Source organism: Rhinolophus hipposideros (assembly GCF_964194185.1).
Source record: "Rhinolophus hipposideros genome assembly, chromosome: 11".
Classification (NCBI taxonomy): domain Eukaryota; kingdom Metazoa; phylum Chordata; class Mammalia; order Chiroptera; family Rhinolophidae; genus Rhinolophus; species Rhinolophus hipposideros.
Genome location: NC_138057.1, coordinates 31129619 through 31156643, shown reverse-complemented (window position 1 = coordinate 31156643; position 27025 = coordinate 31129619). Strand labels below are relative to the sequence as shown.

Genomic DNA, 27025 nt, shown 5'->3' with positions numbered 1-27025 from the left:
TATCAAGTTAGGTCAAGATGTTCTGTATTCTTGTAAAAGCTTTTATCAAAGGGAGGGGAAACCTGATGGCAGAATTTAAGGTGTCTGGATTCTGAAGGTAAAACCAACATCTGAAATCTTTCTGATGATTTCAGACATTGCTTTGCTTTAAACCTGCGTTTAAAACATACCGGGCGTTATTTTAATTTTTGAAGGTTTTCATTTAAAAGGCTGATTTACGGGAAACCGCAGTGGTTAAGTTTCACTTTTGGTTTTATTTACATATTTTTTTTTTATTCCAAAAGCAGAAATCCACTACTATTTCCCACATGGAAGGTTAGAGGTAAGAAGAGGAAGCTGTCGGCCGACTCATCAGGATCCGGACTCTCCCCTAATCCCCACCCCGAAGTGGGCGGGCAGGCTCATAATTCAAGCACACGCTGCGCGTTCTCATCGCAGTCACCGGCTCAGCATCCCCAGTCTCCGCGCGAGTCTCCCCTCCGCAGGTAGGGAGCGTTCTCTACCCTGGGACTCACCCCCTGGTCGGAATCTCCGGCCCTCTCCCTGGGCACTTTAAAGATGTACACGGTCTGTAGACCCTTTCTTTGAGATGGAGAGAAGAGAAGGGAAAAGGGAAGCTTGATGGTGAACAGGTAAAACGTTTGGCGTTTCTCTAGGCGGGCTTCAGTTTTGTTTAATATCACTCTTGTAAGTATGTTTGTGCGCGTTCAGAAATATGATCCTGAGGTAGGTAGTGGGTGTAGGGGTAAATTTCTAGGCAGGAGGTCGGGACACCTGTGTCCAGATCCATCTCAGTCACTCACTAGCACGGGGCTCTGGGTAAGTCAGCACATCTGTGGCATCTCCTCAAGTCCTTCTTTCTGTGAGACCCAGGATACTGGAACCTGAGTTCATTGCTCTGTCTGCGCTGGGGACCTAAGGGAGTCCTGAAGGAGGAAGAGAGGAACATTTAAAAAAAAAAAAGTTAAGACATTTCTTAAACACATTGACCTTGGCTTATGTCAAAGTCAGTTTGGGGTTGTCTTATATCACAGGGAGTACTTTAAATACTATTGTTTCACCTTGCTTTTTGCACATAAAATAAATATGTGTACATACTGTGGATGATTTTTTATAGCTGAAATAGCCTTCTAAAATGTTATTTTTTTTAAAAAAATGGCTGTATTCCATGGTGTTGGATAACAAAATAAAATGAATCCCCCATGCTGGGTATAAAGGTTATTTACAGTGGTTCACTATCTTAGCCATTTACTGAATATTATTGCACATAAGTCTCCGGGACATTGCTGGTTATTTCCTTCAGGTAAACTCTTAGAAACATAACTACTTAGTCAGAGTCTTAATATTTTAAAGGCCTTTTAATGCAAATTGAAAATTGCCTTCCAGAAAGATTGTTGTGCCAGTTCACATTGGCAGTTTTTTAAGAACTATGATGCTTTAAAGAAAAAAATTAACCTTTTTCAGGGGAAGAGGATAGGCAGAGGTTACAGGACAACAATTAGAGTGGAATCTTAAAGGAAGCCCCAGAAATACTGGGGGGAATTGAGGCCCCCACCTGGGCAATTGCCATCTGTCTCAGGGTCACTAAGGGGAAGGACTTTGGGCACAGGGTTTAGTCCAGTTTGATAGTTTAGTAGTGATTTAATAGATCAACCCTGTTAGATCAACCATCTTGATCTATTTATTAATGGGGAGAGTTTTCAGCTCACTTGCAGATACTTTATCAATCTCTAAGAATATTTTTTTGAAATCCAATCATAGTTCATATACATTGAGTAAAAATGAAAGGAAACCTTAAACCAGAAGATATCAAGACACTCATTGCTCCTACTTTTGAGAAACAAAGCTTGAACTCTTTCCCTGTCTCTTCCTCTTATTCTTTTTACCGTTGGGAGATAGACTAGTATGAGTTCCATAGTATTATACTGGGCTCCCCCCAGGGACAAACCTGCTTCCCCATCTTGAATGAACCATCACTTCTTCCCTAGTTCACATTTCCTTGCTCTTTGAATATCTCAGTTCTTGTCTGGGAATTCAGATACACATTGGCAAAATTACTCGTGATCCATGAGTGGATTTAATGCCCCTCTGATTTATTCAACAATTCTTTGCTTGGAGTTAGGGGTTTCTTAAATTCTCTTCTGCCCAATAATTGTATTTGTGTTTATGATATCACATTCATATTTTGTAATTGTGTTATATCAATTCTAGCCCAAAGAAAGGACAGCCAGATAGCTGTGGCGGCAGTCTTATTTCAACATTTGTGTTCTCACAGACCTGCAGCCCATCCTTATCCCCATCTACAGTGCAGACAGTAAGGAGAGAAATAAGTATTATGCACCTCACACTAGCAAGAGGGTGATTTTGTATATGTACATGAACATGAAGGATTCATACAGGTTGGTAAGAAAACAGTAAAATAGGCCCAAAAAATGATCAGATAGTTCACAAAAGAAGTAAAGCAATCAATTCACATGAAAAATTCAAGTTTTAACTTTAAAAAAATTTAAGTTTTATTAAAATATAGCTAACACATAATACGATATTAATTTCAGGGGTATACTATAGTTATTCAACATTTATATTCACCTAAAGAAGTGATCACCATGATAATTCCAGCAACCATCTGACACCGTACCATGCTATTAGAATATTATTGACTATCTTCTCCATGCTGTACATTACATCCCCATGACTTAGTTGTTTTATGCCTGGAAATTTGAACCTCTTATTCACCTTGACTTTCCACCCCTTTTTAAATTTTTCAATTACAGTAGACATGCATTATTATTTTATGTGAATTTCCAGTGTACAGCATAGTGGTTAGACATTTATGTAATTTAAGAAGTGATCCCCCTGACTAGTCTAGTACCTACCTAGCACTATACATAGTTATTACCATATTATTGACTATATTCCCTATGCTTTACTTTACATCCCCATTACTATTTTGTAACTACTAATTTGTATTTCTTAATCCCTTCACCTTTCTTACACTGCCCCCCAACCCACTCCCATTTATCACCCTGATAAATCTAGTACCCATTTGACACCATGTATATTAACTTATATTTTTAAGATAATTTCTGGCTTCACTGATTACTTCTTGTACTAATAATAGGCAACTATTTTTTTCAAGTTGTACTTTTTAAGTAAGCAAATTAGAAAAAATGTTTTTAAAACAATATCCAGTGCTGGATATTGTAACTGGTACCAGTTATCCACATGAATCAAGAACCAGGAAAATGTTCTTTCTCCTTGATCCATAATTCCACTTAGGCAAATCTATCCTGAGGGCCAAGTCTGGGGCCTGGCGCGCAGTAAACACTTAAAAAATATTTGCTGAATGCACAAACACTTTTGACATTTTAAAAATTGGAAACAATCTCACAATAGAGGCACTAAACATTATTGGGACCACTAAATAAGATAGTTATGAATATCATGCAGTAAAATGGAAAATATTTGTCATAATATTAAATGAAAAAATGGGTATTAAATATATGACAAGGTTACAATTGCTTTTTTTTTAAGACTTTTATTGGGGAAGGGGAACAGGACTTTATTGGGGAACAGTGTGTATTTCCAGGCCTTTTTTCCAAGTCAAGTTGTTGTCCTTTCAATATTAGTTGTGGAGGGCGCAGCTCAGCTCCAGGTCCAGTTGCCACTTCTAGTTGCAGGGGGCACAGCCCACCATCCCTTGTGGGAGTCTAATTAGCAACCTTGTGGTTGAGAGCCCACTGGCCCATGTGGGGATCGAACCAGTGGCCTTCGGAGTTAGGAGCACGGGGCTCTAACCGCCTGAGCCACTGGGCCGGCCCAATAATTGCTTTTTAAAAGATTCATGGGGGAAACAACTGAAAGAAAAATATATACTAACATGCTCACAGTGGTTGCAAGTTTTCTCAGCATTGGCATTATTGACATTTCGGGCCAGAATATGTCTGCTGTGGGGCTTTCCTCTGCCTTGCAGGATGCTTAGCAGCATCCCTGGCTTCCACACAGAAGATAGTAGCAACTTTCCCCTTCACCCCATTTTGACATTCAAAAATGATTCCAGGCATTACCGGGGTTAAAATGATAGAATAGTATGTAGCTTTTCCCTTCTTTTCTCATTTTCTGTAATGTGTTTATTGCTTTAATAATGAAGAAAAACGAAAAAATAAACAACTATTATTCTACCTCACTTCAAATGTTTGGGATTTGGTGCTCTTTCCACTATACCACACTGTCTGCCAAATCCTCTGCGACTTGGCAAGGTAAAATGGTTCATTAAATTTTGTTTTTATGATAACAAAAGTAAAATATCCATTCGTTTGAAAATTAGGACACAGGAAAACTCTAAAGGAATCATTTACAATCTCCTCTCCTTTTTTTCTTTTCTTTCTTTCCTCCTGCCCTTTTTTACTTTAAAAAACTATAGAGAGATGAACACCCACCTAGCTTCCCTCTAATTTCACTCCTAGAGATAACCAGTCAGCATCTTGGTATGGATTTTTCTGGACAGACGTGTTTAAACATACACACAAAATTTTTTTTGGACAAAAGTGGATTTCTGCTACGTATACTGTTCTGCAGCTTACTTTCTACACCTCTGCAAAATCAATACGTATATATGTACTTAATTCTGTCCCTAATGGTATTACATTGTATGAATATACCAAAATTTATTAACCACTTTGATTATCTAGGGTATTCTCAGTGTCGGGCTAATATTAGCAATGCTATCCCTTTACATCTATTGTTATGTGTATGTGTTTTTGTTTTTTGTAGGACATATTTCTAGGAGAGGAAGTGAAAGCTAATATGACATATACTTGTACATTTAAATTTTTCATAGAAATTACCAAATTGCCCTCCAAAATAAGTTATACAACTTCATAGTCCTACCATTAGTGGATGAGAAAATCCATTTATTCATATCCTCAAAAATGCTAAATATTAGGAATCTTTGTAATTTTGGTCAAGCTAATAAGAGAAAAATGGTATTTCATGTCTTAAATTTATTCCTTTTTTATTGGTTTTCATTGAGCAGTCTTTCCTATATTTAGATGTCAGTTGTAGTTCTTGTTCTCTGAACTGTGTGTTAGAACCTTTTGCTCATTTTCCTGTTGGGTTGTGTGTAGTTTTTTTTATAGATTTTTAGGAGCTATGTATTAGCAGCATTAATCTTTTGCCTTATATATGTGTAGCATTGATTAGTTGAGCCTTTATGAGTTTTTAAATGTATACAGAGGTCAAACAGACCCTAAGAGGGAAAACTAACTTTCTCCTCAGAGAGTATAAATGTATGTATAACACAAGAGAGAAAATGTTTTATTAAATAGGCAGATTGGCTGAAATCAGCAAGTCTTTATTTATTCCCTAATTGAATACAAGCTCCAAGAGAAGAGGGAGTTTTCTTTCCTGCTCACTGCTGTATCCCCCCAGTGCCTAAAATAATGCCTGGCACAGAGTCGGTGCTCAGTTGGTGTTTGCTGAGAAAGAATTCGGAGAATTTCAAGCAGGATGACAAAATGAAGACTAGAGTCTAGGCAGATACCCCTGGCAGAGTGGCTGTGAGTCATTCACATGTTAGTATGAATTAGTCAAATCTAACTGTTTCTCCTTCTCATTCCCCTGCTACTAATGAAATCAGTTTACTGCAGGAATAGTATTTATTATCTGGAATAAATGAAGGATAGAAGAGGGATTTTTGAAGGATGGTACCTGGAGGAGAGCTTGACATGGTTGGAATAGTGATAAAGAAGGCTTGAATAGTTAAAGGGTATGATGAAAATATGCACCTGCTGGAGGGTTGGGGGAGAATTGAAAGATGAGAGATGTGTAAGTCAGATTCTCTTTGCTTTGAAGTTTTATATAAGGCAGGTTTGAATTTCTAGATGTTAATACTACAGAAAAACCATGAACTAGTTGAGAGGATTTTGGTGCAACATTTTTTTTCTTGACTTCTTTTGAGTGTGCATTACAAGTTTTTCTTCAGGGCTTGTAATTAAATTTTTAAATTCTCATCATAGTAACTTTTTAAAATTTGGTTTTATATGGCTCTGGGATGTTAAGTGACGGTCCTGAACTTCTAACTCCCCTACTGCAGTTCCGTACTTATAAATCAGTCATTGTCTGGTTATCAGAAGACTGTCTCAATTAGAACTGCCAAGTCCCATAATGTCTGGGTATTCAACTATTGAGTAAAACAGTTTTCTTTTTGTGTTTTCCATAATTAGGTTATTTCAGAAAAATGAGGATATTCAGTGGCTTTACATTCGTGGCCTACTGTCATTTGCTGAAAGGTAAGACGCCAAGCCAATCCTTTTGTTAGTTCTATATTTAAAATATTTTAACCAGAAGTTAAAAACTAAAATAACTTAAAGTGGATATATATTTTTTAATAAATAAGATGTATTTTTTCCATCTTTATTTCATAAACATATTTCAAAAACTCCTATCATAAGACAAAGATATGGGCAATATGGACAAACTGAACGAAACAAAATGAACCCATTATGTATTTCCCAGGTATAAATACTGAAAATATCTTGGGAAATGACCTATGTGTATACTTTTATTTGTTTGTTTTAAACAAGGGCAGGATCATTCTATCCACCTGAAGAGTATATGTGAAGGAAGAATGATAGTATACATGGGAAGTGTCAGGTTAATACGGCACTGCCTCCCTCCCTAAATCTCCATACCCACGTACCTCTGGCCAGACAACTGACCAAGAGTTTAGGGCAGTAAGAAGATGGGACTACAGTCATGCACTGAATAAAGATGTTTCGGTCCACAATAGACTGTGTATATATCATGGTGGTCCCATCAGATTGTAATGGAGCTGCAAATTGTCTGTCACCTAGTGATGTCGTAGCTATTGTAAAGTCACAGTGCAGCACATTGCTCATGTATCTGGGGAGATGCTGGTGGAAACAAACCTACTGTGCTGCCAGTCGTATGTAAAAGTATAGCACATACAACTGTGGACATATATAATACTTGATAACGATGCTAAACGACTGTGTCACTGCTTTACATATCTATCATACTATACTTTTTATCATTATTTTAAAGTGTACTCTTTAAACTTATTTAAAAAGCTTGCTTTTAAACATTATGCCATGCTATGTCTGCCGAAGTCTCATACATGTGCTTATTACTTCTCTTGACTGCAGCTTTTTCTCTTGTGCTTGATTTACTCTCATGTTGTTTTATACAGTAACATGCTATGCAGGCTTGTGGTCCAGGAGCAGCAGGCGATACCATCTAGCCTAGGTGTGTAGTAGGCTATACCATCTAGGTTTGTATAAACGCACTCTATGATGTTTGTACAACAACGAAATCACCTAATGATGCATTTCTTGGAATATATCCCCATCATTAAGCGGTGCATGACTGTATTGGAGTGTCATTCCGACTATCATGAAGAAGGCAAATAGTTGTCCAGTTAAAGGACATTGTGGGGTTGTCCACATGAAACAAAGTCTTCTGGTTATCAGTACACTGTCACCATATAAAATATTTCTACAGTAATGTATGTTAATGAATTTGGGGAAAAGTTGCTTAGCTAATTTTATTATTCTAACTCAGGAATGAGATATAGTATCCCAAAACATGTTTCAAGCCTACTGGATAAAATATGTATTTTAGGAAAGTAAATCCTTAAATAATTTTCACATTAATGACCAGATAAAATGTTTGTAAACCGTGTACTCATTCTGTAGATTTTTTGAGGAATTTTCCACCTTCTGAAGATCGGTCATCTTTCTTTTCAGCATTTACTATCACAGTTAACAAGGACCTATATGTGGTAGAGTATGGCAGCAATGTGACAATGGAATGCAGATTCCCAGTAGAAAAGCAATTAGACCTGTCTGCATTAATTGTCTACTGGGAAATGGAGGATAAAAAAATTATTCAATTTATAAATGGGAAGGAAGACCTGACGGTTCAGCACAGTAGCTACAGCCAGAGGGCCCAGCTGATGAAAGACCAGCTCTCCTTGGGAAGGGCTGCACTTCAGATCACAGACGTGAAATTGCAGGATGCAGGGGTTTACCGCTGCTTGATCAGCTATGGAGGTGCCGACTACAAGCGGATTACTTTGAAAGTCAATGGTAAGAATTATTATAGATAAAAGAGGCTAATATTTATGAAAATTATAACCATTGAGAACGTTGCCTTCTTGAAAGTCCAGCCTTACTCACTACAGCAGCAGTCTGTTTGTTCATTCATTCACACACTCATCCATTTCTTGAGCGTTTCGTACTTGACGGTCCCTAGCAACCCAGAACCAAACATGACAGAGCCATGTTCTACTGTATGTTCAATTTTCCTACAAATAAATTCCTAATCTTTACTTTTTTATTATTATAAAAGTAATACATGTACGTGCAAATAATTCAGATACTGTGGAAGGGAATAAAATGAAAACAAAAGTGTCCCTCCTCCCTTCACAACCATCTTCTGTGGGGCACAAACATAACCAGGTAACCACTGTTTATGTGCCCCTTCAGGAAATTTTTTTTTTAATTCAACTGTTATTTTTTCATTTTATTAGGTCTGCCAGCATTTTCCTTCCTTTGTATCTTTCTATATCAAACCCAAATAAATATATTAAAGACAAACCCCACTGTAAGGTTCACATTCAAAAAGACTTGGAGTCAATCTATGAAGGCAAAAAATAATTATATCAAGTATAGAGCAAACTATTCTTCTTTAGCAGTGGTATAAACTATGTTCACTGGGCATACATTCATCTTGAAAATCTATACCAATGTTATCTTGGAGTGTTAAAGAGGAACTGTGAGTGTCAAATTCCTGGGTACTGACCTACAACTATGTCATCAGGTCACCAGGGTTCAAAGTTTTGGGTGGCAGATAGCTAAGTAAAGGAAAACACCTTAGTTGAGCACCTCTGCTTTCACTCTTAAGATTCCTAGAATTGAGAGCTGAAGGATCGCAGGCAAGAGCTGCTAATCCAAACTCCCAAAGAACAGAAATCCCCCAAGGGTGTTCTGCTCACGTACTTCTGACAGTGACACCCCTGTCATTTGGATCCTGCTTCCATTGAAATTAATTCCTGATGTTGAGTTGAGATCTGCCCTCTCTTCTTATAGTTTTGAAATTATCTGCCCGGTTCTTTTCTTCATGTGATAACCTTTTAATATGTGACTAGAATTAAATCCTCATCCCTGGTCTTTCCAATCCTGGACTAATTATCATCAATCTGAAGGGTGATAATATAAGCATAAAAAGTTTACATCTATCATAAAGAGATAACTGATCATTATACACTCAAAATCAAAATTATATAGGAATTAGGAGAAATGCTTTTATTTTTGTGGTATATTAGTGGGTTTATGATTCTGGCTCATTAATGCTATTGTTGTCAAGAAAATGTCATTTCTGTTGTGAAGTAGATTTAATTTTAATTATATTTTATCATATGCTTCTCCAGAACAGTGATATTCATGGATAGTGGGATCCCAAGTTGGGATTTTCAAATTTTCTTCAGTCCATCTGCAAATATTAGTCACCTGCTATATTTCAAGGCATGGGAGAATTATCTAGACTTACCCCTATAAACAGCCAGCATTGCTGGATCTTGAGTGGCAAGGAAGAGCATAAGCCTGGCAGTCAGGTAGAAGGAAGTGTAGGGTGTAAGTTTGTGCTTCCAGAAAAGGTCTCTCATTAGCCTGTTGTTATTATGCAGAGAGTGTGTCAGCTGTACCTGTAAGTGAGGAAATGTGTTTTGCCAGGTCATCTGGGTTTTGTAATGTCCTTTGTGGAATTGTAATTTTCTTTCCTATGGTGTGACACCGTAGGAAGTCTCTGGCTCTGATGGTTATTCCAAGGAGGGGTTCCTGAGGGAGCAAAGCAATTACCCAACATCTGATTTGTTTGAATATTCCATTTTGTATTATAAGTTGCTAAATTGGCATCCTTGTCCCAATCCATCTTGTTGTCATTTGCATATAGTGGTCATAGGCGTTGAATTGAGCTGCACTGAGAGTGAGCTAGCCACCAATTTTCAATTGCAGTGAGGCAGTGTCACCAGTGAACTATTCATCTCAAGGAAGTAGAATTTCTGAGTCATCTCCATAAGCAAATGATTTCACAGTAACATTGACAGGCTTCTCTTCCCATCACTGCAAACATGTGGTAACACAGCTTCCCCACAGGGAGTTTACTCACCATGGGATTTTAAAGGTGAAACATTTCAAAACTGAAATTTGGAAGAGTTTAGTTTTGGATTAACTCAATTATTATCATCACTTTGGGTGTTACTATACCGTTCATGATTTTTAGCTTAAATACCAGACTGTCAGGCATCTGACTTTCAATTGAAAATGTTGTTTTTCCTTAATCGTTGAACCTAACAGCAGGGAAAATGAAATGCCTCTTTATGCTTTCAAGACCTTAAGTGGGATTAGGCAACTGAAAGAACAAATATTGCATAGTTAACTTGATAAAGCTAATTTGTTTGTGTGGACCAAGGATTAACTGCTCTCATTCCCCGCCAACCCCATCTCTCCCCCAGATTTACCAACCAGCTCTGTTTAAGTTTTCTCTATAGCTTTTATCCCCATCTAATATATCATGTAATGTATCATGTAAATGTATCTATCTATTTTGTTTACCAACTCTTTCCTCCTTCTAGAATATATGCTCCACAAATGCAAGGATTTAGTCAGTTTTATTCGTTTCTGTATCCCTAGGACTTGGCATATGAGAGTAGTAGTGTGACAAGAGCACACAAAAAATACTTGAATGAATGAGTGACATATTCCCTCAAATAAGATAACCTTAACATTTTGAAACATGAACAGGTTTGGATATGTGAAAATTTATTTTCAAGGCTGCTCATCAGGAACTGCCAGTACTTTCTAACGAGTGCACATAAGTGGTAGTAGTAAGAAGAGGAGGCGGAGCAGCTCTAGTAGTAATAGTAATAGTAACTAACATTTAGGTAGTATTTATGAGGTGCCAGGCACTGTCCTGAACTCTTTGCCTATACCATGCATTTAATCCTCAAATGATTCTATGGAGTAGGGTCTTCATCATGTCTAAGAGGCATGTTTTTCACATTTTGTATCTCTGAAATCTGAGGGTGTCTGTCAATAGATGGCATCTTAGAGTCAACGATATGTGATGTTATTCTTATTTTACGGATGAGGAAACTGAGTTCCAGAGAAATAAAGTAATTTGACCAAGTTCACTCAGTGGTTAAGTGGCCAAGCCAGGTTCTAAACTTAAGCAATCTGGCTCTGAAGTCTCTGTGCTTCACAACCAGGTTTTACTGCCTGTATTTGTACTTTTGGAGTGTGTATTGAGTTATATATTGACTTCAAAACTGCCATGAACTTTTCTTGGTCTTGATGTGACCATTGCATTAGCCCATGTGTGCTCTAGATCTAGTAAACCAGGAGCCAGCAAATGTTTTTGATTACCTACCCCATCAATAAAGCATGTTAAACTAACGTGTGTGTGTAGTTATGAATAATATGCTTGTGCTGATACATAGGTTATATCATAAGAAATTGATATTTTTAAAAGGCAAAAGAAATTGAACATCACCAATTTCATATGGTTCAAGCTAATACATTATACATTATATAAGTGTACACAAATAGAAATTTAAATGCATGAAGTAAAATTTAATAAATAATATTTTCAATTTCTTGCTAATTATGATGCTTCGCTATCATTAGCTAATATTTTTGGATATAAACCACCTTAGGTGAAATTCATCATTAACAAAGATAGATGGTCTTAATCTTTTAACCAACACTTTGTCAGGTTCAATTAGTTACTGTTTTAACTTCACAAAATTGTGTTTGAAAGTATCTGTGCTGGCATTTCCTTTTGGTTTGTGCTTGAATTATTAGTATTATCTTCAACCCTCAGTTTCTTTGTAGGAAACTTTTAAATTAGTTGTTTATTTTTTAAACAGGTTAGTTTAGTTAAACTTAGATGAGAGAATCTGAAAATCTATAATAAGCCCAAATGAGTCACGATCCTTCCTTGGGTATTATAAATCTCACCCCTTTCCACAAGACCCTCATGTGGCACACAAAGTGAGGCCGTGTCAATCAGTAAAGCTTATTAAGTTTATATTGTTATGATAAAAATACATATAAGTGGAAGTTCTAATGTTTTCTTCCTATACCCCAATACATGTGCCCCACTTTAGAGACTAATATAATGGATATTTAATCAACGAGTGGAATGAATTCCCTCCTTTATTGGGCCCTTAAAGTTGCACCACATTTATACACGTGCCAAGGCATGAAACAAGATTCTCCTTTATTTTTATACCATTAAAAATGATAACAGAAGAGTAAACAAGCAAATATTTTACCTTTAACATTTTATCATTAACTGCGATTTTACGCTTGAAATTTTAATTGCCCAGAAATCAAGCTATGTGCTATAGACCCTGTTATGACAAATATTATTTCATGAAGTATAATCAGTGGATTCATTTTTTAAAAAATGATTCTTACACATAACAGATACAAAGTTGAGGACTCAAGCACTGATGAGAATCATTATGTATGTGTTTTCAGTTGTGATTTTGTTGATTTCCATTGTTATATTTCCATTGATTGTGTTTCCATTGTTAGCTTTACTGATAGAAGAGCACAAAAATATCACATCATTTCAGTTTTGTTTGTTCCTGGCTGTTTTGTATTAAATCTCTGTGAATATATGAATGTATCATATCACAAAGCCATTGTTATGACTTTGGTAAAGGAATGCAGAGTTAAGTCTCTAGGTGGACCACTACACTAAAGTACGAGGAGTGAAATAAAGATTATACCAACAGAATAGTAACATGCTAACATACTTGTAATGAATAAATATGAATAAAGATCTTAGGTGATGTAAATGCATTAAATAATAGTACACTGGGTATGTTAATCCTTAAACGTTCCCAAACCAATGATCTAAAATGTAATCAAATGTTCTTCCTTGTATGTAATAACTATTTAAATGATTTATTATAGCCAGCATGAAAGGTTTTGAAAATAACTATTATAATGTGGTATTCTGGATGAGATCCTAGAACAACAACAACAAAAAGGACACTAGGGAAAAACTAATAAAATGGAACAAAGTGTGAAGTATGTACCATGGTAATGTATGAGGTTAACAGTGGGAGATACTGGGTGAGAGGTATGATAGAATTCTGTACTATCTTTGCAACTTTTCTATAAATCTAAAACTATAAATCTATTTTAAAATAACAAATATATTTCAGCTTTAAAAAGTTTCATCCAGGAACATGCACCAATTTTCACAATGACATCATTCTATTTTCGTACCTAATTTCAGATCAGTGACATAAAGTTGAAAAAGTGAATGGCACATCAAAATTGGATTTTCTGTTTATTACGTAGTCTAAGAAAACAGTGCTGGCCAGGTGGAGAAATTCATGTTTATAAAGGCAGCATTACAACAACAAAAAGTAAATATCCAGGAATAAATTTAAGAAGAATTATGCCCTATGTAAAAATTATAAAACTGTACCAAGAAACATGAAAACTTGAGTAAAAGGACAAACATGTCTTGTATTTGGATAGAATGACTATTTAAATGACAAATGTCATTTAAAGATGATAATTCTTTTTAAATTTATCTATTTGAGCCCAATAAAAATAGCAATATGATACGTATAGCAAGATAATTGTTCCTGTAAGCCCAAACTTGGCCTTATGAATACAAGAGTTGAGGCAAAACTAACAGGGGTTCCCCACTGCTGAGACATCTGAGCATTGAGCTTATTTCTATGAAAACCAGCCTGGATTGATAGTCTTTCTAATACAGACAACACCAAACCACACATCTAGTTCTGTGCTAAGTGAAAGCCCTGACTTCTTTTTGCTCCTGACCTAGCCCGATACCGCAAAATCAACCAGAAAATTTCTGTGGATCCAGTCACCTCTGAACATGAACTAACATGTCAGGCTGAGGGTTACCCTGAGGCTGAAGTCATCTGGACAAACAGAGACCACCAACAACTGAGTGGCGAAACCACCATCACCAATTCCAAGAGAAAGGAGAAACTTCTGAATGTAACCAGCACACTTAGAATCAACACAACAGCTAACGAGATTTTCTACTGCACTTTTTGGGGATCAAGTCCTGAGGAAAACAATACAGCTGAGTTGGTCATCCCAGGTGATATTCTGAATGTGTCAATTACAATGTGCCTAGAGCTATTACCAGGCACCTAGCATGATGCCTGCTCATCGTAGTCATTCATTGTTTGTTGAATGAATGAATGAATGAATAGCACTGTATTTACAAAATGCATCCTGCTCCCTCACCTTCATTCATCCAAGTCATATTGCTATTTAATAAAGATTCAGCAAATATTTATTGAATATGGCCAATGTGCCAGGCTTTGGAGGCTTATAGAAGAGTAAGACAGTTCACACTCTCCAGGAAACAGATCAGGAAACAGGAAATGCTCTTGTGGCTGGGGGACTTAGAGGAGCACCTGAGAGGAAAACTCAACTCAGGCCATGTTTCAGGGATCGAAAGCTGAGCACATAGAGCTGCTCCTTTCTTTCCAGGGTTCTTATGGCAGGGAGCAAACGGAATGTACTTTTCTATCTTATTCCAAATGGGAGAGATCCTTTCTCTCCATCTGCCTCCCCCAGGGTTATCTGTGACATTCCAGCTCAAGGCAGTCTGCTTAGTGTGTGGGACATAAGGCTGTATGTCCCTGGGCAAGTTACTTAGCTTCTGCCTGCTTCACTTTCCTATATGGTTGTAACCTATCAAGTTATGTTGTCACAGAGTATGACAGCGACTTGTGACTCTTGGCCTGTGCAGATTCAACTTTTTTTTTTTTTTTTTTGTCTTCCTGCCCTACAGAAGTGAGGAAAGTGGGTAAGGCAGGATACTGTCTGATGAAAGGCTCAGCCCTTTAGAGAAAGTGAGGTGGGAGAGCATGATGTTAATATAAAACCAGAGGTGTTCTGAGAAGCGCTTCTCACCGCCCTTCCACTACTAGATGTGGACAGTAAAGCTTCAGATACTTCAGAGAAAACAACTGAAACATTCGGTAGGAAAGTCAGGCGATAGGAAAATAAAATCCAGAATGGTACTGTGAACAAAAAGAGCAAACAAGTTTAGATAATGAGAGATGCTTTTACTGGGGTAGTGGTAGAAACTGCATTAGTGGGTTCCTGCCAGTTAAAAGCTGTTTTATGACCATTTGTTTCTGGGATTACTCACCTAACTGCTTGGAGTCTGTTTCCTTATCTGTAACCTGGGGATTTTCTTTTAATACCTGACACACCTAACTCATAAGCCTATTTTGACACTCAAAATAGATATGAACAGGCTTTATAAACTGTAAGCTGCTAAACAAAGGCTGGCTGCTTTAAAGCTTGTCCCAGGTTGTCAGAAATCATGACTAATGGTGGGAGGTGGGAATTATCATTCTCCGAGCACCATTTGCCATGGGACCTCTTTTCCTTCTTTCATGGGCCCCCAGACAGAGCTTGGGAGATTGGTGAGAGGTACCAATGATTAGAAGTCCCAAGATGTTCAGATTTTGGAGAAAGAAAAGAAAGCAAACATTGGTCCCTGATCATGACCACAGACATAAAGAGGTAGGAGTTCTTTGGCAGTGCTAGCTAGTTCATGTTCCATCTTTGCCATGTGCAGTTAGCTTCTGTATTAAAGAATGCAAGACAAAGTGAAATAATCAAGGCCGCCATTTAGTACTGAGCAACCATTCTCTGTAGTCCTATGCTAAGCACTTTGCACACATTAGCCTCACAAAAGTTATCATTTCCATTTTGTAGGCTAGTTAAAGGACTTGTCAGAGATGTCAAAGCTAGTGTGTGGCCGCAGAATTTAACCCCAGGTGCATTTATCCAAAGCCTGGGCTTCTTCCACTTTTCCAAGCTGCTCCCATTTTCATATCAGAAGTATCTCACCATTCCAGCCACTCATTGGCCAGGAACTTTGGGTATTTAAGAAAATTAACCTAAGGCTAATCTAAATTAAACTTCAAGGATGATTATTATTCTCTTGACCCCTTCTCATCAAAATTTTATCTTTAGTTTCTTTTTGTTGTATTCTTTTTTTAGAACGACCTACAGCTCCACCAAATACGAGGACTCACTTGGCAATTGTGGGAGCCATCCCGTTGTTACTCGTAGCCCTGACAGTCATCTTCTGCCTAAAAAGAGATGGTATTTCCTTTATTGCAATGATCTCAGGGGGTGTGGGGGAATGTATGGGGGTGCTCCTGTTGTTCCCATGGCACTTTGTAGGCAAAGCCAAGGACGCTAAATCTGTTGTAAGGTGCAGGGCAGTCCCAAGTAACTGAATTGTCCCACCCACAATGCTAGCTGTGCCCCCACCAGGAAACACTGATTTATAGAATATTGCCTTCCTATTAGCCATCCCTTTCAGGGCCAATTTTCAATTATGCAAAGTAGGTGCTGTTGATGCTACCGTGTGAACCTGTGGCTCACCTCTTCCTCCCGTCCTGCTCATCTTGCTGTTCAGTAGCATCACCTGCATTGGAGGGCAGTGGTGAACACGGTCGTAGCATTTCTGAGGGGATGACAGTTGGATCGTAACTGCAGGGAAACCTGACTTGCCTTTGCAAGGTGGCACAAAGACATGCCACTGTTTAGTAGCAATTATAGTGAAGCCGAGCAGGATTGCTGGGTGAAGACCACGTGTACAGGATGGGATGGGAGAACAGGTATGTAAGCAGATTGAAAAAGACCAAGTGTGATACAGGTTCATTCCATTTTATAAATGATCACAGACTTACAGGAGAGAGAAAGCTAAAATGCCTGTTAGTTTTGGTTAAATTTGAGTCTTGCAGTTAGTTGTACTGTTATATTGAGCTGGTTTCTGGGCACCATAAGTTATACAAATAGTTCATTCTGTAGAGCTGTGATACTTTTACCATAGAGTAGTTTGCAAGATTTCTGGCTGAGGGTGTTATGTAGTTTTCTAAATCTCTGTATTTACTTGCGGCAACAATTAAAATATAGGAAAATTAGTCTATTCAAATAATTTCCTCCCATTTTAAGATGATTCAGAGTAAACAGTTCTCCAGTACTTTGAGAAGTATACCAAGGGAAGATTCACATAGAGCTATCTGATATCTAAAAGGGAAGTGGAAAATGGAAGGGAATTCCAGTAGTCGTTAAGAAATTCCCCACAACCCTTTAAGAGGGTAGGTGGATGTGGGAAAGGAGTATAACTGCGGGAGTGAAGGTTGCTGTGTCTATAGACTGAAAACAGAACGGAGACAGTTAACCAGAATATAATCGATTTTCAATGATAGGAAGATCCAGAGATAGAGTTGATTTATTCAAGGAAGTCATGGTTGCCAACTTGCAGTTTGAATATTTCCTTTTGAAAAATAATTAGTTGGCATTAGAAATGACTAGAAAATCAAGGCATAATAAATTACCTCAGAATACGGTCCATCTCTGAGGGAAGGATGGAAAATAAAAGTATATACTCCTAAAGAAAATCTGGGAGCGAAAGCATGTGCCCTCAACTGTTGACCTAACCCCAGGGGTTGGGACCCAAGGAATAAGAAGTCTACCAGATTTCCTCGGGGATTAAAACTGTTTCATAGGAACCTGGAATTTAAACTTAAGTCACTGTGTGGGACACAGAATTGTGTTTTGTGGAAATAAAAATGATTTTTTTTTCAAGTGAGAATGATGGATGTGGAAAAATGTGGCACGCAAGACGTTCATTTGAAGAAACAAAATGGTAAGATTATTAGCAGGGATTGGGAAGTTGAAGGAAAAGGAAACAAAAAGTTAAAGTAATAACAAGGAGAAATTTATCAGCCATAATCCGCCCTCCCCCCTTTTAAAGAATGCTGGCTGTTATAACTGCTGGCTTTGTGCCTCAGAACTCTCCTATAAGAATTCCTTCCACAGTCTGAGAAGATTTAGGGATGGCCTTTGAGAGGAAAGAATGATGAGCGGCTTTGTATGTGTTTTGGGGGTGGGAGGGCTGGAGATGGGGAGGAAGCAGGTTCTCTCTGCTAGGTTTCTATTGCTCGGCTGCCAACTTCTCCGGCAATGGGACCAAGTTGACTTATGTGGATGGGAGATGATAGCTAGCTAGCTAGCTAGATAATAGATGATGGATGGATGGATGGATGGATGGATGGATGGATGGATGGATGGATGGAAGGATGGATGGATAGATAGATGGGTGGGTAGAGAGAGAGAGATAGATAGATAGATAGATAGATAGAAGTTTTGTGTCAGGCACTGTGTTAACTGCTTCATGTGTGCTACGTCATTTAATTCCCACACCCCCTCAAGTCAAAGATATAAACACTAGGATTATCCTCCTTTACAGTAGAGAAAACAGGGCCAAGAAGATAATGTAAATTGCCCCAAAACACACTGGTAAGTGATAAAAATCAGGCTTTGAGGCCCACTAGCTTGACCAGAGAACCTTACTCTTAACCTATTTGTTTAATTCCATTTTGCCACAAATGTCTTGTTTATAAAAGGTCAGAACCACCTTACCCAGCTGATTGAATTAAAAAGAAATTTATATGAAGGTGTAATTCTTTTTAATGTACTTAGAAACCAAACTTCACAAGAAGCCCAAGTTTAATGTAGTCTAATTAGCTTGGACAAGCTCAGGCAGGATTCATTTTGTGGTCCATAGACTCCTTTGTATTGGTAAATAAAGCTAATGAGTGAATGTTGTGTAAATCATCCTAGGCTGAGCAACCATCCCAGTTTGCCCAGGACTCGGGGGTTTCTCAGGACACGAGACCCTCAGTTTTAATACTAGGACAGTCCTGGAGAAACCAGGATGGTTGGTCACCCTTTATTATGTAAAGATAATTGGGCAAAAATATAATCTGCCTCTTTATATTCTTGCATATTTATTAAATCCTCTAGCAAATATCAAATATTTCCCATTATTACTCTCCAGATACACAATTTGAGGAGACGTAATCCAGCATCAAAATTGCTGATCTTAAAGCAGGGATTCTCAACCTGTGGCTTGTCAGGGCTAAGCATGACCAGAGGTACAAAACAGGCCACGCCGGTGGGCTGCAGATGATGTAAGACCGAAAAGGCCCAAGCACTGAAAATGGAAGCTGGGAAAGCAGAAGAGGAGAACAAAGAATGAGGGAGTTATTACAGAAAGGATAGCCTGGACGGAATCCTTGGTACTTCAAAATGACTGGGAGACTCATCGGTGCATCTGAAAAGGAGAAAGGACACTTCTGAATGATGAGTGTCCATGCAAATTGTCCATCACTCATCCTAGGAAAACAAGTCGAGATTCCCTGATTTAATGGTCAGTTCCTGCAAAAGTGCCCTTTGCCTTCACTCAATGTCTCGATTTGTCTTCTGCGTCATTGGCAGTTTCTGTGTTGCAACAGTATTTAAGTATGAGTTATTTCTATTTATTTTAAATCTATAGGATCTTGTCATGTGACTGTGTTTATAAATGATTTCTTTTGAAGATATCTTATAGAAGTTAAAATTTTGTCACCAAACTAAATTTATTGCTTAATGTCGTGTGTGTCCAGTAAAATGTATAATATTTGAAAGGTGCTTTGTATCCTGTATAAGTATTGGTACATAGGAAGCATACAGAACAAACCATTGGTTTGTATATTTAACTCACTGATTTAACTCACTGATACTTTGGATGACTTGAATAATCTTATACTCAGACCTCAAATGTCTCAATAACCTTATTCTCGGACCTCAAGGTAAAATATGTTACATAGTACCTGTTGCATTTAAATATCAGCTTTACAACTATGTGGTATCTTATATACATAATCTCATTTAATCCTGTAACAACTGTGTTGTGGTAAACTCTATGATTATACAGTTCATGGAGTAGAGAGAGATAAAATAACTTGCCCAAGCCAGTAAATAGCAGACCTCAGATTTCTGGGACTGTCACTCACTGTCTTTTTAGACAGTTAATCTAGCTTAATTTTAGAATACAATTTATAGTTGTGTTTTACTTTAAGAAATTCATCCATTCAGCAAACATTTAAGAAATGCCTTTGCATGTCAATCCCTGTGCCAGGCAGTGAGTCTACAGATGTGAGGAAGATAAATTATCTCCCCTACAGGAGCTTATAGAACAATGGGGGAGATTGGTAAGAAAATTCCTCATTCCAGTTTAGTGTGGTGTCATAGCATAAGGCGTTGGAGGAGAATGATGGTGTGAGGAAGAAAGTCTAGAAATGCTACCAAAACAAGGGGACACTCTACTGGGCCAGTTTCTGTGGTCTTAAATAGTTGAAAATACTTAAACATTTTAATGTTTATTCAAATTCAAAGCAATTTTAGTTTATGAGGAGAAGTCAGTATCTTTTAAAACGGTGGCAATAACTCTTAAATTCCTTTCCTATCATTATATTTACCCCTGTTTTACTTGCCTTTACTATGCACTCTGATGCTTTCTTATATACTGTCTGCTATTGCTTAGCAGCTCTTTTTTATTTAAATGCAGTTGAATTTTGAATTCATACCTTTCCGTTATTTAAAATTCAGAAGGGCCAATAGAAAACATTAGAAAGTCTCCATTCCTTCCTCCTCGTCATCTAGTTTCCCTTTCTAGAAGCAACCATCTTTTGTTTATTATTCTTCTGAAAATATTCTATGAGTATATGTGGAAATGTATATAAAAAGTGTATTTTTTATTTCTTCCTCTTTCTCACATAAGTGGTAACACATTATATGCCTGCTGTGCACTTTGCTGTTTTTTTATTTAATATATTATTTCTTATGTAGCAGCCACAACATTGGAAGTTCCTAGAAGTCAGGCACTATTTTATTTGTTTTTAGGTCATCTTTTCTATAAACTCTTAGTATCTTTCATAAGACTTGGTACATGCTAAATACGTACTACACCTACATTTTGACAATCAGCATTTGTTGAGTACTTGCTTTATGAATAAGTTTGGATTTGGTTTATTTTGTGTTTCTCAAAGTGGGACCTATGGGTTCTCTAGGGTACATTGGGTCAACTGAGTCCTACAGGGTAACTTTATTACTAATTCTGTGTGACAGAATCATATCTGGAACTTTTTTCTTTCTGTTTTCTCTTGAGTATAAACTTTACTTTGATGTTGCACTTGCAAAATTTCATGTTCTTTTCGGAAATTCCAATAGAGTATCTTGTCCTTAGATTCTCATCTGTACCAGTAAAAGCACATGATCTGTGCTTAAACCCATGAGTCTTGCCGGTTCTCATCAATGCACTGACCTCTTAACGTGCTGCTTTCCAAAGGCATTGAGATTCTGATGGCCTCTCAGGAGCTCCCAGAGTATTCCTTCCCTCTTAGCTATTTCCCTGGACTGATGACAAGGAAAACCTTCTTCACTTTGCCACATGTCAAGGCTGAAGAAACAGAATCTCCAACAGAATGTCTTCTGTTGTCTTTTTGCACATGCTCATTTGGACAGTGACCCCTGTTTGTGTGAAGTACAAGCGAGGGTTTTGGCTGAGCCAGACATACGAGTACATGCCACTCCATTCCTAAGTCTTAATGCCTTTTCATGGTGTTGGATTTATAAGTTATATTATCCCTTTGTCTTATATTTTATTGTAAATGGCATAGGCAGATATCTATGATATCTAATTCTGCATTTGGTTGTCACTGTTTACACCTGCATTAATTTAATAAAATATTCTTATTTATTTGGTTTTCAGTGTACCAGCATGTCCATTTTCTTGTTTTCTACATATTTTATAAAACCACTCCCAGGTTAACATCCCAGTGGAGACAGTTACTTGAAAGATCTGCAGCCACCTTCCTAGTTCTTTTCTTTCCATAGCTTCTGTGTTTACACAGCACACCCTTGAATCCTGCATGATGAAAAATAGAAAAAGAATTATTTTTTTAAAGAACATGTTGAAAAATTTTATTCTCTCCCGCTCAATAGCTTCTTTTAAGGACCATGTCAAAAAGAAGAGTTAAAATTGTGTCCTCCTTATTGAAGATCTGAGGGAGGGAGGGAAGGTGGAGGAGAAGGAGTGGTCAGGAGACCTGTGGGAAACAGAGGGGCTTTCCTTTATGAGAGTACTCTTCTCAGATCAGTAAACATGGATGTGTAAGCCAGTGCATATGAAGCTGGACGTATTTCAATCTTCCGTTTCTGAAAAGGAAGTGAGAAACCTAGAACGAAGCCAAGCTGAGGATTGAGGCCAGGTACTGGATGGGACCATAAGAGGATTTATAGTTTTAAAACAAAATGACAATACTTGTCTTTCAAGGATGTGTAAAACTTTTAATATGTCATCTAGCTTAATTAGTCATCAAGGTTACTTTAAAGAGACTTTTGATCATTTCTCTGAATCAGACACTCTCAAAGAGTGATGATGATTTCTAAGAATGTGGGTCAGATTTACATTAAAAAAAGAATATCTTTATAAAGAGTATCTTTATAGAAATGATGATGGTAGAATATTTATACCAGGTGCTGGGCAACCAAAGCAATAAAAATGGGTGCTGGACATCAGGATATCCCACCTTTCTGACTAGTCTTTCTGGCTGGCTTTGGTGGTGATGGTTCTGGCTGGAATTTTGTGATGTTGGAGGGGTCCATGTTATACAACAGTTAGCCTAAAAATGGACCATAACCTTTCATTAAACTTTTACTCCACTCCCTTTTACAAGCATGTGACTATCTGCCACAATGGACCAAATATATTTTTACCTAACTATTTTAGAAAACATATAAATTATTACTATTTTAAAATTTAGAATTCAAAATTAGGGCCAGCCCAGTGGCTTTGGTGGTTGGAGCACCATGTTCCTAATGCCGAGGTCACCGGTTCGATTCCCACATAGGCCAGTGAACTGTGCCCTCTACAGCTAAGATTGTGAACAACGGCTCTCCCTGGAGCTGGGCTGCTCACGTGAGCTGCTGTGTGCTGCCATGGGCTACTGTGTGCTGCCATGGGCTACTGTGTGCTGCCATGAGCACGAGAGCAGCTGTGAGTTCCTGTGAGCAGCCAATCGACAACGAGTGACCAACTGCCTGGTGGGGGTGGGGAGAGCGCAAGGCTCATATACCACCAGCCTGGGCCAGGGAGCTGTGTCCTACACAACTAGACTGAGAAACAACGGCTTGAACTGGAGTGTGTCAGAAGGGGAGGTGTGGAAGAAGGGAGGGGAAAAAAAGAATTCAAAATTAACTTTTACACTATTGATATCCTTGGCCAAATTTGTGAAGACATGTATTCCATTTTTATGTTTTTTCCCTATCCCAGGACCCCAAAGTTTCAGGAAAGTTAATAAACCAACTTACCCCTATTATAATTTAAATATTTCCAGAATTATTTATATTTTAAAAGAAGTGAAAGTTTAAGAAAACCAACGCAATTGTTAATGGTGGGATTTTATCATTAATAATCAGGATAATTATCATTTACTGAGCATGTACTCTATGCCAAGTACTGAGATTTACGTACATCATCTCATTTAATGCTGTGGGCTGGCAGAGAGGTGTAGCAAACAAGGGCATCACGTTTACCTGGATTGCTGCCAAATCGGCAATGTTAAGGAAAATTGGGGCACTAAAAAGGCAAAAATAAGTAAATAAGACTGCATAATTACACTGATATTACCAGGAACCTTTAAAAAGAGAGTTTTGATTGTAATTCTTGCTGATTGTTTGCTTACATCCTTCCCTCAACAGAAAAAAAATATAAAATGGCCATTTAGAAGTTATATATATATATATATATGAGATACGATTACATAATTTTGAATGGAGAGTAAGTAGCCAAACATTGCCTGAAATATACACTTCTTAGTTTCTTAATTGTCGTGAAGCTATCATATTTTGGCTCCATTTTCCCACCAATTTATGATCTGATTGCAAATTCTAAAGAAAAGTGCAATTGGATGGATAGGAAGTGTGGCATATCCATTTCCATTCAAGGACATATTATCAGTGAACACAGGTTCCCAACTGCCTCCTTCCATTCAGTGTGACCTCTGTAGGAGATCTCTTCTTGCCGAAAATGAGTGCGTCTAATCCTGTCTCGCTGGGGAGAGAGCCTGCGAACATGGGCAGCAGTCTGGAGTGTGGAATGAAATCTCACACACAGCCCCAGGATTCATTACCTCATCACAGACCTAGGCTGGGGACCAGCCAAAGAATCACACACTCTTACATTCAATGCTTTGAAACTTCTAGGGATGACTACAATGGTGGTTAAACTGAGTTCAGAAGTGTTCCAGTACCTACATTTTGAGGCGGGATGATTTTCAAGATAAGAAATAAGTGGATTTAACAGATCAAGGCTTTGTGGCAGGATTGCAGTAAATCTCAACATATTAATCTAATTTTATCTGTGTATTTCCCGCCACCTCTGCTCTCTTTGTTTGCAGGGTCAATTTCCCTCCCCAACCCATGCCAAAGTTGAGACAGAGAAAGTATCACTTTGATGCCTGAAATTCCACTCATATTTCCTACAATTCGTTACAAACATCTCAGTGGGTCACAATTACTCATTGGGCAACTTTTACAGGGCATTGTGGGGAAGTTAAAGAAATACTAAATGCTGTCATGGAGCTTACAGTCTGAGGAGACGATAAGCATATATTCATGAAGAATTAAGTACTAATTCAAGTGTTAGAGAATATGAGACTTTAAGAAAATGTCTCAAAACTGAAAAGAGAGCATAGCCAATGCTATGAAATAGAGGAAGGAGGATCTCCTAGGTGATAGGAAACCTTCAGCAAGGAGGCCAGATTCAACCTGGACCCTGGAGAATGAAATGGAGAAAATGTCTACCTCTGATGATGTGTGTCTTAGTCCATTCAGGCTGCTATAACAAAACACCACGCACCACGTGGCTTGTAAACAACAGTTTATTTTTCACAATTCTGTAGACTGGGAGTCCAAGATCGAACCACCAGCACAGCTGTGTGCTGCTCAGGACCCTCTTCTGGTTCATGTGTCCTCATGTGGTGGAAAGGGCAAGGGATCTCTGTGAAATCTCTTTCATAAGAACACAACCCCATTCATGAGAGCTCCACCCTCATGCCCTAAGCTCCTCCCAAAAGCCCCACATCCTGATACCATCATCTCTCGGGGTAGGATTTCAACACGGGAATTGGGGGGAGAGATGAACCAAAACATTCAGACCATAGCAGTGTAGAAAACACCTTTTTTTCTTTTCATAAAGGACACATTTAATGATCGAAGAAAATGTGTGATCCCTTACATTTCTATGGAAATCTAAATTGGGACAACCTCTGAAAAGGATAATTTGGCAATACCTATCAAAATTATAAATGACACGGCAATTCTATCGCTAGAAATTAACCCTACAGCTATATTTTCATATGTGTAAAATCACACACACACACACACACACACACACACACACACACACACACAGAGTAGCTTTCTTTATAATAGCAAAACACTGGAAACAACCCAAATGTCTATCAATAGGGAACTGATTAAAAAAATGTAGTGGCACATCAAAACAACAGAATATTATACTAGACAGCCACGTAAACAAATAAGGAAGTTCTTTCTGTAGTAATATGAAACAGATCTCCAAGGTACATTTATTGTTAAATAAAAGAGGAAGGTATAGAATGGAGTATGCTAGTGGACACAATATTATATATACAACATGTATACTATGAACACATACTTTGCATACTAGGTACTTAGTATGTATACTATGTACACTTAATTTGTATATTATGTACACTATCCTTCCAGATAAACATTTTGCACTTTTTGAGAGGGGAAAAATATAAAGAGATGTGTATTTGCTTGTGTATGCAAAACATGTATATCAGAAAGGAGGCATAAGAGACTGGTAAAGCTGGCTGCCTTTGGGGTGGCATATTGGGGTCCTAGTAGGAGAATTTTACTAGAATAATCTCTTGACTTTTGAATCATGGGAACATATTACCTATTCTAAATAAATAAATTGTATTCTTTAAAAGCCTAATCTCAATTATTTGTCTTCCCGGGACTTCCATGTACTGTGAAGGAAATGATAACTCTTGTTAATGTATAAAGCCGAATACAAACGTCAGTAGTGAGCGAGTTTGAACAACTAAGCTCAACCACAGCTGGATGTCTGTCTGGACTGGACCCCAACCGATTTGAATTATTTTTTTTCATTTAATTTTTCCCTATTTTTCAATGGCTCTGGTGGTTCCACTCCAGCATAGCTTTAGTATGTGGAAGCATAATCAGGTAGGTCATTCATGGCTTCTGTTTTAGCAACTATAGTTTTGGATCCTCATGATGTAAATTATAAACAAATGGACTAAATCCTCCCACTGTTTATGCTGCCATAGACATGAAAGATGCTTCTGTAGATATGAAGTAACTAAAACATTTGAACCTTGGAAAAGCTTGCAAAAATGATCCCAACTTATATTTATCCAATCTGAGAACTGAGTTTAACGTGAAGTTTCTGCATAAAAGCCACATGAAGCTTTTGGTCAGCATTTTAGGGGATATTGGTGACTGTCAAAATCCCCAAACCTAGGCTTCCCCTTTCAGCATCTTGGCTTCTCCACGGGAAATTTTGGCTGCTTGCCTCCAAGAACCAGCATCCAGCCTTTGACAAGATACAAAAAGCCTAAATACCTTGCGGTGGTGAAAACTGAAAAGGAAAACATGTGGAGAAGTTACTCAGTAGAAAACAAAATTTACATAACTGAAACTGATTAAAGAGCTTTTGTTCTTGTTCTTGTGAGAATTAAAGACAATGCCATGTCAAGCTTGAGTAAAAAAAAAAAAAAAAAGCTAACATCAGCAATAGCACATGACTAAGAGCAGACTTCATCTGCCAACCACCTCTTCCTTTCTGGGTATACATGACTCAACAATCTTGGGATAAGTTGTGAAAGCTAATGTATGTGAAATCAAATAAAAATGATCCTTTCTAGGATACTGAAAGTGTTTGGGGTCTTTAAAACGTGATTAAAATGATTCAGGCTTCTAGCAGAAAAACTGAAAACAAAACAAAATAA

At 37.8% G+C, this 27025-nt stretch overlaps 1 protein-coding gene across 4 annotated transcripts; it reads left to right on the top strand.

Moving 5' to 3' along the window:
- Positions 1–293: 293 nt before the first annotated feature.
- On the top strand, positions 294–21717 carry CD274 (CD274 molecule). Of its 4 annotated transcripts, none has more exons than XM_081066014.1 (8): positions 441–485; positions 6225–6290; positions 7211–7266; positions 7767–8108; positions 13894–14178; positions 16107–16211; positions 17707–17766; positions 18961–21717. In XM_081066014.1, exons 3-8 carry the CDS (start codon positions 7215–7217, stop codon positions 18981–18983), a joined length of 867 nt encoding a protein of 288 aa, XP_080922140.1. In that variant the 5' UTR covers positions 441–485; positions 6225–6290; positions 7211–7214; the 3' UTR covers positions 18984–21717. The 4 variants fall into 4 exon arrangements, with proteins under 4 accessions (XP_080922138.1, XP_080922139.1, XP_080922140.1 ...); XM_081066011.1 differs by having other exon boundaries at positions 478–632; XM_081066012.1 differs by lacking the exon at positions 7211–7266 and having other exon boundaries at positions 294–485.
- Positions 21718–27025: the final 5308 nt, after the last annotated feature.

What these genes read in the sequence shown, in the direction of transcription:
- CD274 (XM_081066011.1), top strand. An exon ending in GGCGATACCATCTAGCCTAG is followed by an intron (nt 7,267 to 7,766) that starts GTGTGTAGTAGG and finishes CTTTCTTTTCAG; the next exon opens with CATTTACTATCACAGTTAAC. An exon ending in TCATTTGAAGAAACAAAATG is followed by an intron (nt 17,767 to 18,960) that starts GTAAGATTATTA and finishes ATTACTCTCCAG; the next exon opens with ATACACAATTTGAGGAGACG.